Source organism: Homarus americanus, unplaced genomic scaffold, assembly GCF_018991925.1.
Source record: "Homarus americanus isolate GMGI-L3 unplaced genomic scaffold, GMGI_Hamer_2.0 scaffold20324, whole genome shotgun sequence".
Taxonomy (NCBI): Eukaryota; Metazoa; Arthropoda; class Malacostraca; order Decapoda; family Nephropidae; genus Homarus; species Homarus americanus.
This window is the reverse complement of record NW_024735330.1, coordinates 1036-26859: the sequence shown is the minus strand read 5'-3', so window position 1 is coordinate 26859 and position 25824 is coordinate 1036. Positions and strand designations below refer to the sequence as shown.

General features: G+C 46.0%; 1 protein-coding gene across 1 annotated transcript; it reads left to right on the top strand.

Annotated features, from left to right (window-relative positions):
* The first annotated feature begins 23111 nt into the window (after window positions 1-23111).
* Window positions 23112-24602, top strand: LOC121870848 (protein ALEX-like). Its single transcript, XM_042372818.1, has one exon. It carries the CDS (start codon window positions 23112-23114, stop codon window positions 24600-24602), a length of 1491 nt encoding a protein of 496 aa, XP_042228752.1.
* The last annotated feature ends 1222 nt before the right edge of the window (window positions 24603-25824 follow it).

Sequence of the window (25824 nt, the reverse complement as noted above, 5' to 3'; positions counted from 1 at the left end):
AGAAAGTATGTCGATTCAGCCTCTGACCCCACCTGACTTATTGTATCTTGAACTATGTAATTTCATTGAATCAGGTGTTTGAGGACATTCTGTTGTTTATCCCAAATTTGCTAGCCCAATAATTGATTAGCTCATAATTAGAATATGATCAATGTATTTGATCCACTGACCTATATGTGGTTGGTGAATGATGTATTTCTTCTTTTGTGTAAGAATTGTCTGTGTAGTGAACAGTGGCATTACCCACATGAATCTGACCTACATATAGTGTCAATGAATATGATGCATTTTTTGTGTACGAACCTCTGTCCTGTATGGCAGTGAGCACATTACCCACATGAATCTGGACCGACGTATATGTATGTATGTGTGCATGTATATGTGCATGTATGTGTATATGTGTATGTATATACGTATATGTGTGTGTGTGTGTGTGTGTGTTTACATATATGTATATGTACTGTCAATGAATAGTATGATGCAACTTTTGTCTAAAGCGGTAAGAACAGTGACATTACCCATATAATCTGACCTTATACATTTATAGTTGTTAATGAATATGATGTATTTTTGTGTGTGAATCCTGTCCTGTGTGACAGTGAGAAGTGATACCACCAGTGTCGTGATGTTGACTGAATTACTTCAGAATAGCAAACTGTACTACAAGCTCTGCCACAAGAGTAAACTAAACATCAACATCATCATCCGCCCTGGGGGGAACTGATCATTAATTTCGTTTTATCTAACCTGGACGTGGATGATGATGTTACGGACGTGTGGATGATATGTTACGGACGCGGATGATGATATTACGGACGTGTGAAGATAAGTTGCGGACGTGTTTTTTAATGGAGACGATGTAGATGTATTTGGTGGTGTCCTCAGAGGAACTATTAGAGTTAACTGTAGAACAATTTAGCTTTTAGTGTGTGTGTGTGTGTGTGTGTGTGTGTGTGCGTTTATAGTCGGACAGTATTTATTCCTGGGTGTTTACTGTAAATTTGTTATGTCTCTATTTACTCTGCAATAAAACACTCGGGCAACAGCATTAATCAACAGGGTGTGACCTTTACAAATTAAACACGTTCATCAGTATCAGGTGTTTGTGTTAGGAGATGACTGGTTGGTGTGTGTGTGTGTGTGTGTTATTTTGAGCCACAGTAACGAGAAACACGAAAGTAAACACAACGTAGACTGCTGATTATGTTAGATTGTCTGGCTAGGCCAAACTGGTAATCCTATTTACACCCAACCCTATCGTTTATATATCCATCCAATTCCAGTTTGAAGCTATCCAGCGTATTGAGTACGATGTTTGGTAACTTGTTCCACTCTACCACTCTGTTTCCAAACCAATGTTTACCTATTTCGCGCCTAAATCTAAATTTGTCTAATTTAAAACCATTGTTACGAGTTCGCTCCGGTTGATAGTTTGGAGCACTTTGTAAAGTCCCCTTTGTTTAGCCCTGACTTCCATTTATACACCTCATATATCGCCCTTCACCTGTGCCCTCGAGGGAGTGCAATTTTAAGATGCTTAACCTGTCTCTGTACTCAGCTTAGTGTTTAATCAAGGAAATAGAACTAAGGTGTCTTGCTCAGGTGACCCGGCTGTTGTGCTCAGTAATGGCCAGGTCGTGGTGGTGCTGGTGATGGCAGTAGTAGTGGTGGTGGTAGTAGTAGTATGGGTGGTGGTAGTAGTAGTATGGGGTGGTATAGAAGTAGTGATGATGGTTTTCATTTTGAGTCACTGTTAACGTGCTTCTTCATCCAGACTGTCACACACACACACACACACACACACACACACACACACACACACAACAATACATACGAGAACGTTTTTACGAGTGCCACAATGAGTTTGACTTGTACGTATATATACTAAATTAAATTCTATTTCTCGGACGAAAATAACATTACAGGTATAGAGATCAAGAGGCCATCTGGGAACTACAGGTGATGGGAGATGGTAAAGAAGTTATTGGTTATTGATGTGTGATTGATGGTCCATTTGCGGTGTTGTGTTCACGTGACCTCTGACCTTACGTAAGGTAACGGAAAGTTGCTGTTCTGTGTTTACTGTTGATTTCCTTGTTTTATATAAATATGATTATTTACATATTCGTCTACCAACTTGTCTCAGATACTGTTCTACACATGTTGGTGTGTGTGTGTGTGTGTGTGTGGTTAGTTTGTATGTGTTGTAGTTTGAGTTTGCTTTCTTGACATTGTGTGTGTGGGGGTTAACTCAACACCTGAGTGACGGTGATGACGACACAACAGGGAGGGACTGTACCACGTAATCGGCTCAGGTGAAGTGGCCTCAATCACCTCATTGGTGGCAGGGAGGGGAGGTGGGTGACTGCTACTACGCCACCACCACTACTACCCCTCTTTCTTATAATTGTAGTGGGCCGACGTTCCTTGGTGTGGTGGTGGTGACGGTGATAGTGGTGATTAGTGTAGTGTTGGCGACTTTGGCTTAATGGTGACTTAATGTAATTATTACTGGTGTAGTAGTGACCATCTGGTGTTGAATTGTGGTGATGACAGTGATGTTTTGGTGACTCAACTTGGTGTAGTGGTAATGACAGTGGTGCGTTGAGTGATATTATCCGTAACTGTGATGTTAGCAGCGACTATGAAACAGTTTGTATTTTTGGTGACGGTAGTAGTGTTAGCAGTGGTATTATGGTTGCTATAGTGACCATATTAGTGGTGCATCGGAGGTTCCCTATATATGAATAGTGATGTTGGTGATGATGTGGCGATTCGTGGTGATAGTGATGGAATATCAACTTGAATATACCACTGAAACCCAGGCAAAAACATTATGATAGATGCAAAGCTTATCATTTTCAGTAAAACCATAAAATTGACGAGTGTAAAAAATTCACTTTCTGAACAATAAAGCTGATCCAATTTATCCTATGGAACATTATTGAAGGACGAGTAAATTGACTTACCCATTGTCTCAGGTTCGTGTGGGTTTGATAATACATTCCCGTCCTGAATCAATGGGAGGGATTACTGAATGGGAGAGTACTCGATGGCCTCCAAAAAGTTCCATTGGTTAAACACGTTTATAACACTTGGGTCAATAAACAACTGGTAAAAATTGAGGCACAGATTGTTGTAGACACGATTGATAGATGGGAGAGAATAACGCAGGTCCAATACCTTAATTTAGTAGAGATAGAGATAGAGAGGAGAGAGAGAGAGAGAGAGAGAGAGAGAGAGAGATCCGTCTGGTGGGGTAAGGAAGGTGTTGGTGGTGGTGGGGGTTGGGGGTTCTCCAGGTCGACAATCACCTGATGGAGGGAAGCTGTGTCCTGCGGGCAGTGTCGATGAAACAAATGAGGGTGTCCTGTTTGTGTCGGCCATTCTCCCCGCCCGATATATTGTCGAGTGCCAACACTCCAGCGGAAAATGGATTGTGGTGCCCGCTATCTGTCTGGGGGGGAGAGAGGGGAAGGAGGGTGGGGGGGAGAGGGGAGGTCATATTATACGCTATTTTCCTTTATTTGTGTATGAAGAGGGTTGCCATGAACACCACTCCAGATGAGGACCTGTGTGTGTGTGTGTGTGTGTGTGTGTGGTGATGCATGTAGTGGTGTTGATGGTGTGTGTGGGTATGAGTGGTGGGGTTGGTGTTGGTATTGAGGTGGTGTAGGTGAGGTGGTGCTGGTATGAGGCTGGTGTGAGGTGGTGTTGGTATGAGGTGGTGTAGGTGAGGGTGGTGTTGGCATGAGGTGGTATAGGTGAAGGTGGTGTTGGTATGAGGTGGTGTAGGTGGAGGTGTTGGTATGAGGTGGGGTGAAGGTGGTGTTGGTATGGGTGGTGTGGTGTAGGTAGGTGGTGCTGGTATGGAGGTGGTGTAGGTGAAGGTGGTTCTGGTATGAGGTGGTGTATGTGAAGGTGGTGCTGTTAGTGAGGTGGTGAAGGTGGTGCTGGTAAGAGAGGTGTCGGGTCAGGGCAGTGGTGTTGGTATGAGGTGGTGTAGGTGAAGGTGATGATGGTATGAGGTGGTGGTGGTGAAGGTGGTGTGAGGTAGGTAGGTAAAGATGCTGGTATGAGGTAGAAGGTGATGGGTATGAGGTGGTGTAGGTGAAGGTGGTAAGTGAAGGTGGTGTAGAAGGATGTTGCGAGGTAGGTGAAGTTGTTGTTGGGTATGAGGTGGTGTAGGTGAAGGTGGTGCTGGTATGAGGTGGTAGGTGAAGGTGGTGTTGGTATGAGGTGGTAGGTGTAGGTGGTGTGTTGGTGAGGGTGTATGTAGGAAGATGGTGTTGGTATGAGGTGGTGTAGGTGAAGGTGGTGTTGGTATGAGGTGGTGTAGTGAAGGTGGTGTTGGTATGAGGGTGTAGGTAAGGTGGTGTTGGTATGAGGTAGGTGAAGGTGATGTTGGTATGAGGTGGTGTAGGTGAAGGTGGTGTTGGTATGAGGTGGTAGGTAGTGTGTGGGGTGAGGTGGTGTAGTGTTAAAGGAGGTGGTGTGATGATGGTGTATGAGGGGTGTAGGTGAAGGTGATGATGGTATGAGGGTGTAGGTGAAGGTGATGCTGGTGGGGAGGTGTAGGTGAAGGTGGTGTTGGTATATGAGGTGGTGTAGGTGAAGGTGATGCTGGTATGAGGTGGTGGGTGAAGGTGGCAAGGGAAGGAGGTGCTAGGAAGTTGGTGGTGCTGGTATGAGGTGTAGGTGAAGGTGATGCTCAGAGGTGGTGGAAGGTAAGGGGTTGTTGTCGTCAGAAGCCCAGTAAAGCTCGTGTCTTATCTCGCTGTCAACATTCACCCAGCTGTTCTTCCATAAGCCAGTTCTTTATATAATTATTTCTCCCGTTTGTTCATCATTCTTAGTCATCAGTCTCTTTCTCCTTCTCCTTTCTTTCAATTCGTTTATTGTAATTTGATTTTTTTATCCTTTATCGTTTCTTCATCTTATTTATGTTATTCACTTACTTTCTCACATCATCTCTCTCTCCTCCATCACATCATTCCTCTGCCTCTGCCACTCTTCCTCATTTCACCTCACCAGGGTCTGAGGGGGGAGGGAAAAGGTCAAGGTTGGTATCGACTATAGGGAAGGGAGGTCATTAAGGAGGGTATATTAACTTCACCACGGTCACCAATACTGTCCTCTCCCTCAGCTATTACTACCCAAGGTCATTACCGGAGCACCACTACCTCGACCAATAGGAACCACGAACACAATTCCCCACATAATATGACCATCGTCAACAAAGAGGCCATTATATATGTCATGGGCATATATTCTTGCTAAGGGCGCCACTACCAACTAAAATGACTACCCAATTTGTCAATTTTGTTAACAGTGCCACTAAACCTGTACAAATGGACCACTACCCAAATTATCAGTGCCATTCTTTGCCATCAGTGACACAACGCTGAATGGAAAAGGAATCCACTGTCTTCATTTGGTCTTTAGGCGACTTACCTATAACCAGTACGGCTGCCACTTCCTTCACCAGCAAGTCCTTCCTCACCAAACAAGACCTTCCTTCACCAGCAAGACTCTCACCAGCAAGACCCCTTCACTAACAAGACCTCACCAACAAGACCTTCTCACCAGCAAGACCTTCTCACCAATAATGTTCCCCTCATCAACAACCCTTTCCTCACCAACAAGATCCTTTCACCAACAAGACCCCTTCCCAATAAGACTTCTCACCAGCAAGACCCCTTCCTCACAAACAAGACTCTCACCAGCAAGACCCTTCCCCATCAACAAGACCCCTTCCTCACCAACAAGACCCTTCCTCACACCAGCAAGACCCTTCCTCACCAGACAAGACCCTTCCTCACCAACAAGACCTTCTACTAAGATCCTTCACCAACATCTCACCAACAAGATTCTCACCAGCAAGCTCATCAACAAGACCTCACCAACAATGCCCCTCCTCACCAACAGCAGACCCTTCCTCACCAACAAGACCCTTCCTCACCACATGCCCTTCACCAAACAACAAGACCTCCTTCTCACCAGCAAGACCCCTTCCCTCATCAATAAGACTTCCTCACCAACACGACCTTTTCCCTCACTAGCAAGACCTCTTCACCAATGAAATGCCCTTCCTCACCAACAAGACCCCTTCCCTCACCAACAAGTTGCTCACCAGACCCTTCCTCACCAACAACCTCTCACCAACAAGACCCCTTCCTCACCAAGACCCTCCCTCACCAACAAGACCCTCAACAAGACCCCTTAACAAAGACCTCACCAACAAGACCCTTCACCAACACGTCTCTGTCCTCACCAACAAGACCCTTTCTCATCAAGACCTCTTAACAAGACCTCTCACCAACAAGCCTCTCACCAACAAGACCCTTCACCAACAAGACTTCTCACTAGAAGACCCTCCTCACCAACAAGACCTCTCTGCTCGCCTTTTCACAACAGACTTCTTCTCACCAACAAGACCACTGAGGGTGAGGACAGGTGCCCCGCACCGCCCATACGAAGGAGGAACGTGGGAGAAACTGTACCGGAGGCGGAAGTTTATCAGACAGGTGAGTGAACGTCAGGTAGTAGGTATTGTAGGAGTGAGGAGCCTAAAGGGTGCTTAATGTATATTCATTACAATAGACACGTTCTAAAGGACTTGTGAAATTGTTCTTCGTTTGGTATCATCTGTTGGTTAGGTAAATCCGTGTGGTGGTGGTGGTGGTGCTGTTGTTTGTCTTTATAATAGGAATATTCGTCTGGTGAAACGCCTTTAACCTTTTCGATACGATGACTTAACCATTTTGAGTATGATGACATAACCTTTGAGCAGTGATGACAACCCTTCAGTACGATGACTTAACCCTTAGTACAATGACTTAACCCATTAGTACAATGACTTAACCCTTTTAGTACAATGACTCTAACCCTTCAGTACAATGACTTAACCCTGAGAACAATGACAACTCTTTCAATATGATGACTCAACCCCTTCAGTACAATCCATAGGTCATCGTATTCAGAGGTATTAGACATTGTAATCAAAACACTAAGGGAATTAAGACATTGTACTCGGGGCGATAACTCAATTATATAATGGACTCATTCAATGTACTCATGGTTGGTCATTGTATATATATATATTAATAGCAATATTATTACTCCTTGTATCTGGAATATGTAATGAAAGCCTTTGTTCATCTCTACAAATACACCATCAACTTGTTTTGCTCAGTTTTGTCAACACAAGTGAAAATACATTCAACTGGTGTTTATAGAGATTCCTTTAGTCGTCACCTGGGAAAAAGAATTCGTGGAGCGTGTACACCGAGAGGACAGGTGGCAGGAAATGTGCAAACACGACGGGGAAATGTAAGACTTACCTATATATACTGGAAGAGAGAATCTCAACGCTGACAGAATTTCTAAACGCCTGACAAAAAGAATTCCTAACTTGACAACAGACTGCACAATTCCTTCAACATCTGACAATATTTCTGACACTGACTGCTTGTATACATGAGATTGATGGATATTATTATTATTTTATTCTAAATTGTCACATTCACATAAATTATAAACATTTAATAGTGAAAACAAATAAATTGGGTTTCAAAATCTCAATCTGTTTACCTACATCACCCTCAAGTGGTGCCAGATAGTGTCATGGTCCTTAACTACAATAGAAACCATAATCTGTAATGCTTGATTGGGATATAGCCCTTACGGTTACCTGCCAGTGTAAGGATAAGTGACGAAGGAAAATGAGCGTTATTGATGGATGATATTAAGATTATAATTAAAATACCTGTAATACCTGTTGTGTATATACCTTTACCTGGTGTGTGTGTATCTAGTAATGGCTTGATTGATCACCAGGTAACCTAACTACTAATTAGCCGTAGTATATGAGAAACCCTGAAGCAATTACAGGTAGACTGTAGGTGGGCCCAAGTCAGCTTGTCATAGTGAGTCCGTCCTGTGTCGTGTTACTGGATCACCTGAAGATTAGGAACCCCAGCTAATTTTACCTGATGATTAAACACCCTAATGTTAACTTAACCTAACATAGTGTTGCGTTATCAAACCTAGCCTAACCTAACCTAACCTAACCTAACCTAACCAAACCCAATTCATTTAACTTTATGGTGTTTAATCATCAATTGAAATAATCTGGGGTGTCTTATTCAGATCCGGAGGCATTATAGTGTTAGGGTTGTAACGTAGTGTAGGTGGGGCTTCTATTGACGAGTTAATTGTACCTTAAACCTCCTTTTGTTATTGTTACACCTGTGAGGCTTCGTGGTGATGAGGACAGGTGTGTGTGTGGTGGGTGGAAGGTATATGAGGTGTTAGTATATTGATGTCTCAGGTTAACCATATACACTAGGTAAACTCAGGTGAATTAGACACACTCAGGTGAATTAGACACACTCAGGTGAACTAGACATACTCAGATTAATTACACACTAGACACATCTCATCTATAGTTCTTGTCTGTGTATTTGAGACAAGTTGTGTATAACAGAAGGTGCGTATCTTTGTGACGAGAGAGAGAGAGAGAGAGAGAGGTTCTGGTGAGTTTATCTTTGTTACTGGAGAAAGAAAAGAAAAAGAGAGAGAAGAAGGACTTGCGTTAATTAATATATATATCTGACTGTAGAGGGGGTGTAACAGAGAGAGAGAGGAGGGGGGTTAAAACGAGGTCAGGACTAAGGTTAATTGGGAAGAAAGGGTGAGGGAGGAAATATAAGAACGAATGAGAGAAAGAGAGGGAAGGTAATAAGATGGCGAGGGTCGTGTTATGAATTAGTGTGGTGGGTGGAGAGCAGAGGAAGTGGTGAGGGAAGTGGGAAAGTGGTGAGGGAAGTAAGTGAAGTGGTGAGGGAGGTAAGGAAGTGGTGTGGCGCAAGTAGGGAAGGGTGAGGGGGAAGTGGTGAGGGAAGTAAGGAAGTGGTGTGGCGAAGTAGGGAAGTGGTGTTAGAAAAGGAGAGAAGGAAGAGGAGAAAGGAGAGTCGAAGAGAAGCATTAACGAGATGGAGAGAGAGAGAGGGGGGATAACACCCACTTGACACGAGGTCTTCAACACCACAGCTGACCCAACCACCCACACACACGCTGTTATTAGTCGCCTGACAGTTTGCATATAAAGGTTCAATTTTCACAAGTTCACAGCTCACGACTCTCAGCAGCTCACAGTTCATAGCTCACGACTCTCAGCAGCTCACAGTTCATAGCTCACGACTTTCAACAGCTCACAGCTCATAGCTCAAGGGTCTCAATAGCTCACGACTCTCAACAGCTCACAGTTCTTAGCTCACTACTCTCAACGGCTCACAATTCACAGCTCACGACTCTCCACGGCTCACAAGTTCATAGCTCACGGCTCTCAAAGCACAGCTCACGGCTCTCAACAGCTCACAGTTCATAGCTCACGACTTTCAACAGCTCAACCATAGCTCACGGCCTCAGCAGCTCTCAGCTCACAGTTCTTAGCTCACTACTCTCCACGGCTCACAATTCACAGCTCACGGCTCTCAAAGTTCACAGCTCACGGCTCTCAACAGCTCACAAGTTCATAGATCACGACTGTCAGCAGCTCACAGTTCATAGCTCACGACTCTCAACAGCTCATGGCTTTCAATAGCTCTCAGTTCATAGATCACGACTCTCAGCAGCTCACAGTTCATAGCTCACGACTCTCAGCAGCTCATGGCTTTCAATAGCTCTCAGTTCATAGATCACGACTCTCAGCAGCTCACAGTTCATAGCTCACGACTCCCAACAGCTCATGGCTTTCAATAGCTCTCAGTTCATAGATCACGGCTCTCAACAGCTCACAGCTTACACTTCATAGCTCACTACTCTCAACGGCTCATAGTTCATAGCTCACGACTCTCCACGGGTCACAATTTACAGCTCACGGCTCTCAGAGTTCACAGTTCACGGCTCTCAACAGCTCACAGTTCACAGCTCAGGGCTCTCAAAGTTCACAGTTCATAGCTCACGACTCTCAGCAGCTCACGGCTCTCAACAGCTTACAGTTCATAGCTCACGGGTGTCAACAGCTCAACAGTTCACAGCTCACGACTCTCAGCAGCTCTCAGTTCACAGCTCACGCCTCACAAAAGCTCACAATAGTGGTGGTTATATCCTGTTGTGAAGACCTCTAGCACACCACTCACTGCTCACCACTCACTGCTCACCACTCGCTGCTCATTTTAGCTGTGATATTCTTTACTATGGAGTTGAAGCTCATATTTCGCCTCACAATTCACAACCACAAAGGTCATCTCACCTCCACCTCATAACTCACAAAGGTCACATCACCACCTCATAACTCACAAAGGTCACATCACCACCTCATAACTCACAAAGGTCACATCACCTCCACCTCATAACTCACAAAGGTCACATCACCACCTCATAACTCACAAAGGTCACACCACCTCCACCTCATAACTCACAAAGGTCATATCACCACCTCATAACTCACAAGGTCACATCACCTCCACCTCATAACTCAAAGGTCACATCACCACCTCATAACTCACAAAGGTCACATCACCCACCTCATAACCTCACAAAGGTCACATCACCACCTCATAACTCACAAAGGTCACATCACCACCTCATAACTCACAAGTATCACTACCTCCACCTCATAACTCACAAAGGTCACATCACCTCCACCATAACTGTCACATCACCTCCACCTCATAACTCACAAAGGTCACATCACCACCTCCTCAGCATTGGTATGAGTGTTTATTAATCATAACAAGATCAGAGAAATGTTCATTAATCAGTATTGTCCATCGTTATCAGTCTAGAATATATGACCCCGTGGGCTGGTGTTGGGGCGGGGCGGGCGGGCGGGGCGGGGCGGGCGGGGCGAGGAGAGGCGGGCGGGGCGAGGAGGCGAGGCGGGGAGGGGGGTGAGGGGCAGGAGGATTTTTATCTATCTTGATTCTTTATTATTTAATGTTTAAGTTTTTTGGGGAGCTAGTTACTAATTTGTGAGTTATTCCTCTTATTTAATGTCTCAGCGCCATTAATTTAACCTTAATGGTGTTTATGGTACTAGGGAGGTCGTTGTGATGTGTGTGTGTGTGTGTTTGTGTGTGTGTGTTTGTGTGTGTGTAATAATAATAATAATAATAATTAACGGTTTATTGAAAGAGCTTGGCAGCCAGAATGAAAATATACAGTTACATATTTGGGGAATGGGTTACGAATTACAAATAATATACAAGTGACATAAGTGACACAAATAAGACATATATGTAACTTAGATGGGGATCAGCTCAAACTACAGTTCATTTCAACATAGTGAGTGTAGGGAGCAGTGTTTACTGGGAGTGAATACACTGATTTATTACATGTTATTGATAATTTTACAATGGTTGGGACTGGGCTGTTCTTATAGCGACAGTTCAGCACGTATGGGCTGGATGCGGTTGTGGTGTCGAACAGCAATTCTCGGACAGGATCTCAGTAGTAGGGGCCGGTGTCGGGGATGGTGTAGAAGCTTACCAAATTTGCAGATGAGGCCGTGGTGATGGTCAGTGAGAGTCGAAAGGGTCAGTGTGTTGAGCGCTTCTGATATGTGGAGTAGGAAGGGAGAGAATAATCTTGCATGCCCTCTTTGCACTTTTTCTAGGTGTTTACGTTGTGTGGCATTTAGGAGGAAGACCAGGTGGGAGGCATAGGTGAGCTTGGGAAGAATGTTGTGTATACACTGAGGAGCTCGGTGCGGGAACTCCGAGGGACTTGAGTCGGCGGAGGAGGTGGAGACGGAACTGGAGGATTTGACACCACTGACGTGTGGTCAATTTAGTTTGTTGTCTATGGTGACGCCGAGGAGCCGTGGAATCTACAACCTGGAGTGTGTTCGGACCAGGGTAATGGAAGGAGGTGGACAATGTCGGAGGAGAGGTTGATGTGCATAACCATGGTCTTGGTATGGTTGATGACATGGTTGTTGGTGGCCCAGTTTTGAGACTGTTCAATAAATCCTGAAGGGCGGTATATTTGGGAGCAGAATTGTTGACGCTGATCCCTGGTGGAGTCGTCGACATATTTCAGCGAGCAGGGTTTCTCTTAAGGCATCATTGATGAGCATAAAAGGCAGAGTGGTCCCATCTTGGTGCCTTGGGGACGCCACAGGTGAGTGACTGAAAGGTGGAACAGCCCCTCGGAAGCGTGTGTTGTGTGTGTGTGTGTGGGGAGTAATTATGCTGTCAGTACTGGTTGTCCTCTCCTCTCCTCTCCTCTTGCTTGTTCCTTTGTCTTATCTCTCTCTCTCTCTCTTTTTTCTCTGTCATTTGAATCTTTCCTCCACTCCCTCTCTTACCTTCCTTACTTTCTCTTCCTTCTACTTCCTCTTACCTCTCTACTATTTTCTCCTACCCATCTACCTTCTTCACTATCCTCCTTTTTCCTCCCCTTTCCTCCCTTTCCTCCTCCTCCCTCGGTTACCTTCCTGTCCTCCTCGCTCACTTCTCCCTTCCTTCCCTCCCCTTCCACGCCGTTGTGGTTTTGGTGCCATGGTGGAGGCCATGGTGGAGAGGGCCATGGTGGAGAGGAGAGGGCCATGGTGGAGGAGGAAGGGCCAGTGAAGGGCCATGTGGAGGCCATGGTGGAGGGGGAAGGGCCATGGTGGAGAGGAGGAAGGCATGGTGGAGGGAAGGGCCATGGTGGAGAGAGGGCCATGGTGGAGGGGAGAGGGCCATGGTGGAGGGGGAGGGCCCATGGTGGAGGGGGAAGCATAGGAGGGGGAAGGCAATGGTGGAGGGAGAGGGCCAGTGATGGGAGGGCCATGGTGGAGGGGAGGGCCATGGTGGAGAGACCATGGTGGAGAGGGCCATGGTGGAGGGAAGGGCCATGGTGAAGGAGGAAGCAGCTGGTGAGGCCCCCCGACAGTGGGTCAGCGGCCAGGCTATTGATTCTCGTGTCCCACTTGTGGCTGTCTGTAACGCCGCCCTTCTGGGGTTCTCACGCTCTCTGGGGACTGAGTACTCCCAGAGTCTTCCTCCCTCACCACCCCTTAGAGCATACTACTTCCCCCCCATCCTTCCTCCCATTCCACAGATCCTTCCACTCCCCACCCCCATCCTTCCTCCGCCCACCCCAGGATGTTCACCCAGCTCTATCTCTCCCCTCCGGCTCCCCAGAGTCGTCCAGATCCAAGACACTCCTCTAGGTTTATCTCCTCCTGGTTCCCCAGAGTCGACCATAACAGCCACCCCCAAATACCCCCAGAGTCGACCAGAACCCATCCACTTCCCCCAATTCCCCCAGATGCCCCAGAACAATACCTGTCCAAGCTCTGACCTTATACCACTTGTACTGAGAAGCAGCCTACTACTTTACTAACCTCCCCCACCCCAACCTAACCCCCCATCCCTAACTCCCCACCCCCACCCACCCCCACCCCCTCCCCACCCTCCCCACCCCTACCTCCCTCCTCCCCCTCTCGCTGTTACAGATTGGCAACAGCTACATATACTATTCCCAAAGTCTTTAGTGGTCCATCTCTTGGTTAAGTTAAGTTTGGTTAGGTTAGGTTAGGTTGTCTTAGGTTAGGATTAGTTGGCTAAAATAGGTTAGGTATAATTAGGTTGAGTTTGTTTGGTTAGGTTAGATTAGGTTGGGTGAGGTTAGGTTAGGTTTCTTTCCGTAAGTCGAATTTTGGTTTAGTTAAAACTTTCTTCGTCTTGATGGTTTATGGTGTAGAAACTCTCTCTCTCTCTCTCTCTTCTCTCTCTCTCTCTCTCTCTCTCTCTCTCTCTCTCTCTCTTTTTTCTCTCTCTCTCTCTCTCTCTCTCTCTCTCTCTCTCTCTCTCAGGGGTTCTATATATTATCCTAGAGTGGAAGGAACTATGGGAAGGAGAAGCAGGAGGATGTAGAGGAAGAGGGAATGGGAAAAGAAAGATGACTGGAAGGAAGAAGGAGGAGGAGGAGACTGGGAAGAGGAGGAGGAGGAGAATTGATGTGACGTTCTGGTGGCCAATTCGTTTCTTTGTTAGGATATTTTTCCCTCACTCGGAACGACTCTCATCTCTCATCTCTCTTTCTACCCTTCCCTCCTTCTCCCCCCTCCCACCTCCCCTCTCCCCTCCCACCTCCCCCCCTCTCCCCCCCCTCTCCAGAGTCCTTAAGACCTTTAGCCTAGAGTGGGGTTCTGTCTGGCTGGTGGTGGAGGGGGAGGAAGAGGGAGAAGGAGTAGGGGTTAAGGGAGAGGTAGGGTGATGGAAAGGGGGGGATAGGAGGGTGATGGAGGTGGGGAAAAGGTTGAAGAAAGAGTATGAGGGAGGAAGAGGACATGGAAGGATACACTGCTAGAGTGAGGAGGGGGTCAGGGAGGTCAGGGGACTCTCCAAGACGCAGGATGTTGAGAGACAAGAAGGAAGGATTAGGACGAGGGAAGGACACGGTAAAGGGATTCTGTGCTGGAGATATTTACTGGTTTGAAGAGTTTTGTGCCTCCTTCTCTCACCCCCCACCCCTCCCTCCTCAGGACTCAGGTTCGTCTCCAGCCCCAGGATACACTTACTTTCCTTCCCTCAGTCCTTCTCCCCCAGGCATTGACTCGCCGTAAGTAAGTCTCTTCTCGTCTGGTTTACTTCAGTCAGGCAGTGGTTTACTGAAGCCTTGAGAGGGATGGGGAGGAGGAGATCGAGCAACTGACGCTGCTTGGCAGATTGTGTTGATACCGTAGTTTGGAGAGGAGGTTGGTGGGTTGTGGGAGGCAGGTGGGTGGGTTGTGGGAGAGGCAGGTGGGTGGGTTGTGGGAGTGGGTGGGTTGTGGGGGGGCAGTGAGGTGGGTGGGTTGTGGGAGAGAACAGGTGGGTGGGTTGTGGGAGATAGGTGGGTGGGTTGTGGGGAAGACAGGTGTGGGTAATCGGCCCTGTATCACGTCTAAGAAGATGGGGAGGTATATAGTAATTATAGTTAGACAGGTAAACCATACAGGTAAATGAACATATAAACAATATGTAGAGATTAAACATTTACAACACATATACATAGTACACATAATTATTGTCATTAGGATACATATAACACATACAGTACTGTTCATGTAATCTGGAGTGGAAAACTGTATTTTGTTGTGGTCTGGCCGTCCTGTGTAATGAAATAACTGTGGAGGTGGAATTTGGGGAATGTGAAAGGTGGGTGGCCATTTTTCTGTGTATGAATAACTACAGAGAGGTCGATCACAAGGTCGCCTGGGTGTAGTGTGTGTGTGTGTGTGTGTGTGTGTGTGTGTGTGTGTGTGTGTGTGTGTGTGTGTGTGTGTGTGTGTGTGTGTGTGTGTGTGTGTGTGTGTGTGTGTGTGTGTGTGTGTGTGTGTGTGTGTGTGTGTGTGTTGTTTACAGTATTTTTTTTACATTATGGAATATTTCTATGTTTGTTTACTGTACTGTTTAAGTGTCAACACAGAGTCGTTCATTAACCCAGACAAAAGTTAGCGACATAGGACTGTGGGGTGTGGTGGGTCCTCCCAAGGTCATGTTCACTCAGGAACTCTGCGGTAGTGTGGTAAAACTAAACTAACTTAACCCATACCTAACCTAACCTATACCTAACCTAACCTAACCTATCCTAACCTAACCTATCCTAACCTATCTAACCTATACCTAACCTAACCTATCCTAACCTAACATAACCTAACCTAATCTAACCTAACTCAACCTATACCTAACCTGTAACCTAACCTACCTAACCTAACCTAAAAACCCAACCTAATCTAACCTCCAGAATAGCGAACCTTGTGATTAAACGATTTCCAATGACTTTACGTATCATTAACTTTGCAATCAGTACACCTTAGGATAAATGAACAGGTATGTAAATAGAACCGAGGATAGTGTTTAATGCCTTGTTTATGATAACTTGACCCCTTGAGTACGATAACTTAACCCCTTCAGTACTATAGCTTGACCCCTTGAGTACTATAACTTGACCCCGAGTGCTATTATAACTTGACCCCTTGAGTACTATAACTTAACCCCTTGAGAACTATAGCTTAACCCCTTGAATACTATAACTTAACCCCTTGAGTACTATAACTTAACCCTTGAGAGCGATGTCGCAATCTTTAAAATATTGCGACCTTTTAACCTAAGTAAGGCAACGCGGTACTCTGCTTAATGTAAGAGCAAACCCAATAAACTTAAGGTTGTATTTGACCCAGCTTTAAAACTTACATCAGGTGAAGTAAGCTGGGGTGTCTTAATATCCAAGTAAAATAAGCTGGGGTCTTATAATCAGGAAAAATAAGCTTGGGTATCGAATTTTCAGGTAATCCCAAAAGAGAGACAGAGTGTGTGTGTGTGTGTGTGTGTGTGTGTGTGTGTGTGTGTGTGTGTGTGTGTGTGTGTGTGTGTGTGTGTGTGTGTGTGTGTGTAGAAAACAGATATACATACTAGGATGTCACAGTATTGGTGTGTATATTCAATTGGAAACACTGACAGCGAGGCAGTGTTTCCAAAACCCCGATAATACGATATAGGGGGGATACGGGCTGTGGGTGTCCTGTTGTTGTTCTCTCAGGTCGATACAACGGGGTTCAGATGAGGCCAAATCACTTCTTCCCCACCTCCCTATTTCTCCCTCCTCCCATTTTCTCCCCCCACCTCCCTATTTCTCCCTCCTCTCTATATTTTCTCCCCCACCTCCCTATTTCTCCTCCTCCCATTTCTCCCCCACCTCCTATTTCTCCCTCCTCCTATATTTTCTCCCCCACCTCCCTATTTCCTCCCTCCTCCCATTTTTCCCTCCTCCTCATTTCCTCCCCTCCCATTTCTCCCCCCACCTCCCTATTTCCTCCCTCCTCCCATTTTCTCCCCCACCTCCTATTTTTCCTCCTCCCTCCTCCCATTTTCTCCCCCACCTCCCTATTTCCTCCTCCCATTTTCTCCCCCACCTCCCTATTTCCTCCTCCCTCCCATTTCTCCCCCACCTCCCTATTTCTCCCTCCCATTTTCTCCCCACCTCCCTATTTCCTCCTCCTCCCATTTTCTCCCCCTCCCTCCCTATTCTCCTCCCATTTTCCCCCACCTCCCTATTTCCTCCCTCCTCCCATTTTCCCCACCTCCCTATTTCTCCCTCCTCCCATATTCTCCCACCTCCCTATTTCTCCCTCCTCCCATTTCTCCCCCACCTCCTATTTCCTCCCCCTCCTCCCATTTTCTTTGTTTATATACTGTTTTTGTTTTTCTTATGTATATTTTACTTGTTATCGCCGACTTTTGTTATTGATTGATTTTTTTTTATGTTTCGTGTTTGAATCATTTCACGTCACTTGGTTTGTGTGTGGTTGTTTTAATTATTTATCGTGGTTTATGTTTCTGTGTTTTAGTCATTTCACATGGTTTACATTTCGTGTTTTAGTCATTTTTCACATGGTTTAACTTTTGTTTTAGTCATTCTTCACAGATGGAGTGAGTACACCCCCCTCCCCAGTTGGTAGGTGTAACTCAGGTATTTTTGGATGTCTTGTCCCTAATTAGGTATTGCCAAGGTGCATCTCTACCTGGCCTGCCTCTGTAACCATAAGGTGATTTAGCGAGTTGTTGATCTCTCTCTCTCTCTCTCTGAGGGGAGAGGGCCAGGTAGGGAGCCAACTCACCACCTGGTAGACACTTTATTAATTATTTACCTGGACTGTACCAGCCTCTCCTGGTTGTTTACAGTAAGGAGTTGTGGAGGGTTGGTTGTGGCCTCAGGTCAGGTTTGCCCACCTTGACCGGAAGTTCCTGAAGAGTATCACGAAGCAGGAGGAGGGAAAACGGTGGAGAGAAAGGGGGGTGGGAGGAAGGGAAGAAGGGAGAGGAGAAAGAGGAGGAGGATTAGAATGAGGAAGAAGAGAAGGAGGAAGAGAAGAAGAGGGAAGAGGAGGAAGAGAAGAAGAGGGAAGAGGAGGAAGAGAAGGAGAAGGAGGAAGAGAAGAAGGAGAAAGAAGGAGGAGGAGGAGAAGAAGAAGGAGTAGACGTGAAACAAAAATATTAAATAAATTACTGATACCAACTTAAGAAACAATATTTAAAAGATAATGGGAAGGAAGATGAGGCTTTAGTTATTGTCTGTCTGTCTGTCTGTCTGTCTGAGTTAAAAAGTTTACGTTTATAATTGTGTTTTTCAGTGACCTTGTATGACCTCTCTACAATCAAGGTCATTATGTATTTAGTAACTGTTTATTAAGTACTTAAATTAGAGAGAGGTTTTCGGTCTCCTCACTCCACGTACTGAGAAACATTTAGAGAGATGAGAAACCTGACACACTGTATACGCCTCGTGTGACCTGGGCCTACAGTAGGGTGTCTGGAGGTTGCCACGACGGACGCCACCATTGTAACTCCCCCCTCTGGCTTCCCCGCCTCGCTTCCTCCCTCAAGAGTCCTTTACACACACACATACACACACACACTTCGTAGCCTGCAGGAGTCGACAGGAAAGTTATATATATTTTTTATAACTAGACCAACAGACTAAGGGACAATATAACAAGCACAGTATTAAGGCACTGTACTTGTACTACCTTAATTGAGTGAGTGTCCTTGCCAGCGAGGTAGGTGTGTGTGTGTGTGTGTGTGTGTGTGTGTGTGTGTGTGTGTGTGTGTGTGTGTGTGTGTGTGTATCGGGTCGGCTGGGTTTTTTGTCGTTACTAAAAGGAGATATAACACTTTACTGTGTCCCCTCTCCTCCTCCTCCTCCTCCTTCCTCCTCCTCCTCCTCCTCCTCCTCCTCCTCCGCAGGTACCATAGCTCTCATACACACAGGAAAAGGTTCACAGTAAATACAGGTTCACTCAGAGCCCAGGAATCACTGCTCGTTATGCTCGTCACGTTTACTCTGGTGTAAGGACAGAGGCAGATGGTGTTCCATTAAGCGAGGTCCACAAATCTTATTTTACTGATGTTTCTCTGACTGGGGTTTGTAGTGTGCACAGGGAGCGAGGGAGGATGTCAGGGAGTGTGCCAGGGAGTGTGCCAGGGAGTGTGTCAGGGAGTATGTCAGGGAGTGTGCCAGGGAGTGTGTCAGGGAGTGAGGTGCTTGTATCATACTGCGGCGCCATCCTCCCTCTGTGTAACCTGTGCGTCCGGAGTTACGGTGCCACGTCTTGAATGTAAAGTGGCATCCACACTCACGCCTTCCCCAGGGCCACCTACTGCCCCGGCCAGGGACCCTAGGGCAGCCACACCACAAAGACGGGTCCATCTTTGTTAGATATTCTCAACCACAGGACACCAGGAGCAACGTAACCCTAGGATCCGGGAGCTCGTGCCACCTCCTGCTAGGGATCTTTTAACTCAAGGACTGCAGGACCAACGTAGCCCAGTGGGGTAGTGTGGAGGCAGCGGCGCCACCCTCAGCACCATGGTTGAGGGGAATATGTAAATGTGCAGTTTTGTGTTGCGAGACCCACATCCCTCTGCGTGTGTGTGTGTGTGTGTGTGTGTGTGTGTGTGTGTGTGTGTACCGCCACCGCCGCAGACAGCCACACCTCCCCATCTGCCGGATCGCTCGCCAGATTGTAACTTCTCCGCCTGGGTTTATGTACCGAGTGTTCCCGCCTCTACCACTAGCCGCACCCTGAGCTTTACTACTCTCCCTTGAGGATCTTGAGGATGTTAGCTGAAGATGTGATTTAACTACAGGTCGTCTGGTTCATCCCCTGGGCCTCGGGAGTAGGTCAGGGGGTGTGTGTAGTGTCGTCGCCTTGGGTGTAATTCAAGGAGACGTGATGTACCCACAGCTGGTGCTCAGGTGTAGGTGAAGGCTGTGGAAAGGTTATTTCTATACAGGTGTTTAGGTGAAGGTGTATTGTGGGTGTAAAGGTATTCAGATATAGGTGAAAGTGTGGTGTAATGTGTAGCTGCTTTGATATACCCAAGGTGTAGTTGAGAGGGGGGCTTATCTACCTACAGGTGTTGTGGTGTAGCCCGAGGTGTGACTTTTGTACACCTGTGTTATGGTTCGAGGTGCAGTGCTGCGGCAGGTGTTAATTTTATTGTCCCCCCCCTCCCTCCCCAAGGACTTAGCTGGTAAGAGGGGGTGTAGGGAATGGTGTGTGTGTGTGTGTGTGGTGTAGGGATTGGTGTGTGTATGTGTGTGTGTGTGTTAACTTAAGTCTGCATGTACGTCAACAATGATAAATTACAGGTCCACACGCCAATGTGTCTTCAGTACGTCAAATGGATCACGTAATGAGATTGTAGCGCTTCCAGCAGAGTTTTTTTTTTCCGTCTGGTTGCATTAATTGTCTCCCAAACTGAGGGACACGACAATGCCTAGTACACAGCAATGTTTAATACGCCTCTCATGTATATAATAGCTACATAATAAAGGGGGGGGGGGTGTATTGTAGCGTGTTCTTTTACGCATTTACGCATATTGAAAGTTGGATTGATATTTTTCTACGCGTGATTAGTATGAGTGACGTATTGAAGGGATATACAGAAGTCACCATACACGCCATATACACATAATTTATACTCACAATACACACACAATTCATACACACCATACAGACAGAATTTTCCCTCACGACTCTGCTGATACAACTTAAACCATGAGACACGAGTGAAGTTTTGCTCTTGAATACTCGGTGTGTTGAGAGTGCGGGTCATTAGAGTGTGTGTTCCTTTTACTCTCACTCACTGTTTCTCACTCACTCACTCGCTCTCACTCTTTCTCACTCTCATTCTCCCTCACTCATTTTCTCAACTTTTCCTCTCAATTCACTCGCTTTCATTTTACCTCTTATTCTTCCACTCTGACTACCACTTACTTTTACTCACTTTCACTCAGTGTCTCTCTCTCACTCTCTTCCCTCCCTTCATCCAACTTCCGTGTGTGTGTGTGTGTGTGTGTGTGTGTGTGTGTGTGTGTGTGTGTGTGTTTTTACGGGGATCAGCCCACCCGGACACAGGTCACTGACCCACATCGGGGCCTGGGGGGCGAAAATGTAATAATAATAATAATAATAATAATAATAATAATAATAATAATAATAATAATAATAATAATAATAATAATTCATAATAAATAAAATTTATGATAAAACAAACAAAAATAAAATAATAAAATAATGATGATAATAATACAGTAACTGTAATAATAATAATAATTTTAATAATAAAGAACTATAAATACAAAAATGAAAAAAAGATCAAAAGTGAGAAACGATATATGTATGTTGTGTTGTCAATGGTAAGAGAAACAATTGAGACCCTGCAATTGTGTGTAAATGAAGCAGAAAGTCAGATGAGCAACCTGGGACTTGGTCACAATTTTCGTGATGCCATATGGCAGCAGGGTCTACCATTAGACAACACATTATGCTTCCAATATCTTCCCAGGCAGTAGTACCTCCCTGTTTGGTAGCTGCCTACTACCTGTGTGTGTGTGTGTGTGTGTGTGTGTGTGTGTGTGTGTGTGTGTGTGTCCTCTGATAATCTTAGACGAGTGTTCCTCCAGCCAAGATGTAGTGTACCCAACTCTTGTGTGTTTTAGCACCTCTTATCTCTCGACATTTCCTCGTTCAATAATTCTTTCTCTCTCTCTTCATCAATTTAATATTTCCTTCCTTCGTGTTTTTATTTTTATATTAAATATTCATATTTCTTTCACTATTTCGTATCTGTTTCTATAAGGTGAATTAGGTCAATGTTTTATCACCTGAGGAATGTGTCCCCAAGCAACCTGAGAGAGTAGTACAGGTATCACGAATCATTTATGTATTTTAGCCCTTAACTCCATAACATAAGGAAGAGGGTCAGTGGTGGTTATGGAACTGAAGTGAGGTTGGGTTAGGTCATGTCCACAAACTACCCAGAGAGAATTAGGTTAAGACTGTTTACGCTTGATTTACGTGACAGAAAGACGGAAGTGATATAATAACCTTGTTCTTGGTAGTTTTCCAACATGTGTGTGTGTGTTACCTGAGCGTCTGCCTAATGTAATGTTAAAAAATAAAACGACGTCACATGGGAACTAAAGAAGGGATCTGATGGGCTTAAAAGGTGAAAGGAACCTGATTGGCTTAAAAAGTGAAAGGAACCTGATTGTCTTAAAAAGTGAAAGGAACCTGATTGGCTTAAAAAATGAAAGGAATCTGATTGGCTTAAAAAATGAAAGGAATCTGATTGGCTTAAAAAGTGAAACGAAGCTATTATCATTGCTTTAAGTATAGATGTTTAAACCTTAGTAACGTGGGGAGGGGGGCTATGTTAAATGACCTTCTTGCTCTCAAAGACGTGGGAGAAAGTTCTTGGTATTAAAAGACGTAAAGTCTCTCTCTCTCTCTCTCTCTCTCTCTCTCTCTCTCTCTCTCTCTCTCTCTCTCTCTCTCTCTCATTAAAGACAGTTATATATTGAACTTTAAAAACAAAACGATAATAAACCAAACACATCAACACTATTTTTTTCCCTTCTTTTTTTTTTCCTCATTATTTTTTCCCCTTAGATATATTGTTATTTGTAAAGACGACAAGAGAGAGAGAGAGAGTTGTGTGTGTGTGTTCAGCTAAATAAAAGCTAAAAGGTAAGAGAGAAAGCTTGCTGGTTTTTTTTTAGCTGTTTTTTATGAGGCTATTGTGTTTTGACGGCACCCAGGCCAGGTTAGTCAGGGGAAAACATGTGTTGAAGCTGGGTGGAAAAAAGTATATGTTATAAAAAAAAAGTATTTACGTAAAAATTTGAAACGAGAAAATAGTTTATCTTAAAAAAAGTCCGGTTATATATATTTTTTTTTACTTTTATTTATTTATTAATTTATTTATTTTATTTTTTATCTATATTCATTTATTTTATTTTATTACTTAGTCGTTTCTTTCTTAGTCTGAGGATTTTGTTTTTGTTTTCGGAAGAAGAACAAGACTTTTTCATTATGTTCAAGAAAATAAAAGTCTAAGATCTAAAAAAAAAAAAACCAGTTTATTTCTTTTTTCTTATTCTCGTATTTTTCTGAATGTATTCCAATTATTATCTTGTGTTTTAAAGTGTCCAATTTTTCATCCATATTCAGACGAAATGAAGTTTGCTGACGAGAGAGAAAAAATACCTAACCTAACCTAACCGTTGGCAGACTTTTCGTAATTCATGTCAGGTCTCACTCATGGCAGAACTTTCCTAATATCATGGCAGACCTTCTTCACACCTGGCAGACCTCCTCACACCTGGCAGACCTCCTCATACCTGGCAGACCTCCTCATACCTGGCAGACCTCACACATGGCAGACCTCCCCACACATGGCAGACCTCCCCACACATGGCAGACCTCTCACACCTGGCAGACTCCCCACACCTGGCAGACCTCCTCACACATGGAAGACCTCCCACACATGGCAGACCTCCTCCACACATGGAAGACCTCACACCTGGCAGACCTTCTCACACCTGGCAGACCTCCTCACACCTGCAGACTCCCCACACCTGGCAGACTCCACACCTGGCAGGCTCTCACACCTGGCAGGCCTCTCACACATGGCAGACCTCCCCACACCTGGCAGACCTCCCACACTTGGCAGACCTCCCCACACCTGGCAGACCTCCCCACACCTGGCAGACCTCCTTACACCTGGCAGACCTCCTCACATACCTGGCAGACATCCTCACACCTGGCAGACATCCCCACACCTGGCAGACCTCTACACATGGCAGACCTCTCACATGGCAGACCTCACACCTGGCAGACTCACACATGGAAGACCTCCTCACACCTGGCAGACCTTTCACACCTGGCAGACCTCCTCACACTTGGCAGACCTCCTCACACCTGGCAGACCTCCCCACACCTGGCAGGCACCTCCTCACACCTGGCAGACCTCCTCACACCTGGTAGACTCCTCATACCTGGCAGACACCACACCTGGCAGACATCCACACCTGGCAGACCTTTACACCTGGCAGACCTCCTCATACCTGGCAGACATCCTCATACCTGGCAGACTCCCTCATACCTGGCAGACCTCCCTCACACATGGCAGACCTCCTCACACAGACCTCCCCACACATGGCAGACCTCCCCACACCTGGCAGACCTCCTCACACATGGAAGACCTCTCACACCTGGCAGACCTTCTCACACCTGGCAGACCTCCTCACACTTGGGAGACCTCCCACACCTGGCAGACCTCCCCACACCTGGCAGACCACACCTGGCAGACTTCCTCACACCTGGTAGACCTCCCTCACACCTGGCAGACCTCCTCACACCTGGCAGACTCCCCACCTGGCAGACCCTCCTCACACCTGGTAGACCTCCCCACACCTGGCAGACCTCCACACCTGGCAGACCTCACACCTGGCAGGCCTCCCCACACCTGGCAGGCCTCCCCACACATGGCAGACCTCACACCTGGCAGAGACCCCCACACTTGAGAGACCTCCCCACACCTGGCAGACCTCCTCACACCTGGCAGACCTCCACACCTGGCAGACCTCCCAGCACACCACATCCCCACACCTGGCAGACATCCTCACACCTGGCAGACCTTACACTTGGCAGACCTCCTCATCCCTGGCAGACATCCTCACACCTGGCAGACCTCCACTTGGCAGACCTCCTCACACCTGGCAGACCTCCCCACACCTGGCAGACCTCCCCACCTGGCAGACCTCCATACTAGGGCAGACACTCACCTGGCAGACATCCTCACACCTGGCAGACCTCCTACACCTGGCAGACCTCTACACCTGGCAGACATCCTCACATTTCATAAGACCTCCTCACACACTTGGCAGACCTCTCGTAAGACAGTGAGGTAGGTGGGGGGGGCAGGTGGTTGTGACTTCTTTTAAGGCATAAACTGTGAAGAACTCAAACCAGCTGGGTGTGTGTGTGTGTGTGTGTGTGTGTGTGTGTGTGTGTGTGTGTGTGTGTGTGTGTGTGTGTGTGTGTGGGTCTGTGTGTGAAGGCGGAGAATGAGAATTGAGGAGGTGTCAAGTGTATGTGTGACAGAACGAGGAAGGAAGAATGTTGGAGGAGGATTAGAGAAAAAGTGTGTGAGAGAGAGAGAGAGAGAGAGAGAGAGAGAGAGAGAGAGAGAATACATGAGTGTGAGAGAAGTATATAAGGTTAAACAGTGATAATAGTATGACAACAGTGTGAAAGTGAGAAGAATGGTAAGTCACAATGACATCAGTGTGAGGGGCGTGAGTAATATGACATCAATGTAAAGGGGCGTGGTAGAGCCTTCCTCCCTCCCCTTACGGCGCCATTCTATACCTAGGTTCTTTCTTATCTTGTCCCAGCCAGGAGAACAATGATCTATTTTCACTTAGCTGACGTCGAGGTCCCCCTCCTCTCTCTACCCACACACACCTCACACTCACCCCCACCCCAACCCCAGCCATCTCCCCAATTCACCCCCGTTATCCCTACTCATCTCTACCCCACCCCCCCAACCATCTCAAGCGTTCACCTCCAGCGTTAGCGTTGATTATGGTGCATCACAATGTCTAATATTCACTTCCACGCTAAGGTTAGGTGATTCGAGTCTGCCTTGGCGTTGATTCAGCGTTCATCCTGACGCTTAATGATTCAGTTCGACGTTGCTTGGATGATTCACCTCTATCGTTGGTTCAGCGTACACACTCAGGTTTAAAGAGTTTTCCAGTGTTCAAGCAGGTGGTCAGGTACAGAGCTGGTGTGTTGTGATTAATTACTTTGTTATTATTTTTTTAGATTGTTTTATATGAAAGCTAATTATGTTTTTTGTCGTTATTTTTTTGGGGGGTTGTGTGTTTGTGACGTGTGTTTTGTGTGTGTGTGTGTGTGTGTATATGTGTGTGTGTGTGTGTGTGTGTGTGTGTGTGTGTGTGTGTGTGTGTAATAATAATAATAATAAT

Coding starts and splice junctions, on each gene's coding strand:
- LOC121870848 (XM_042372818.1), top strand. CDS start 23,112: ATGGCAGACCTTCTTCACACCTGGCAGACCTCCTCACACCTGGCAGAC.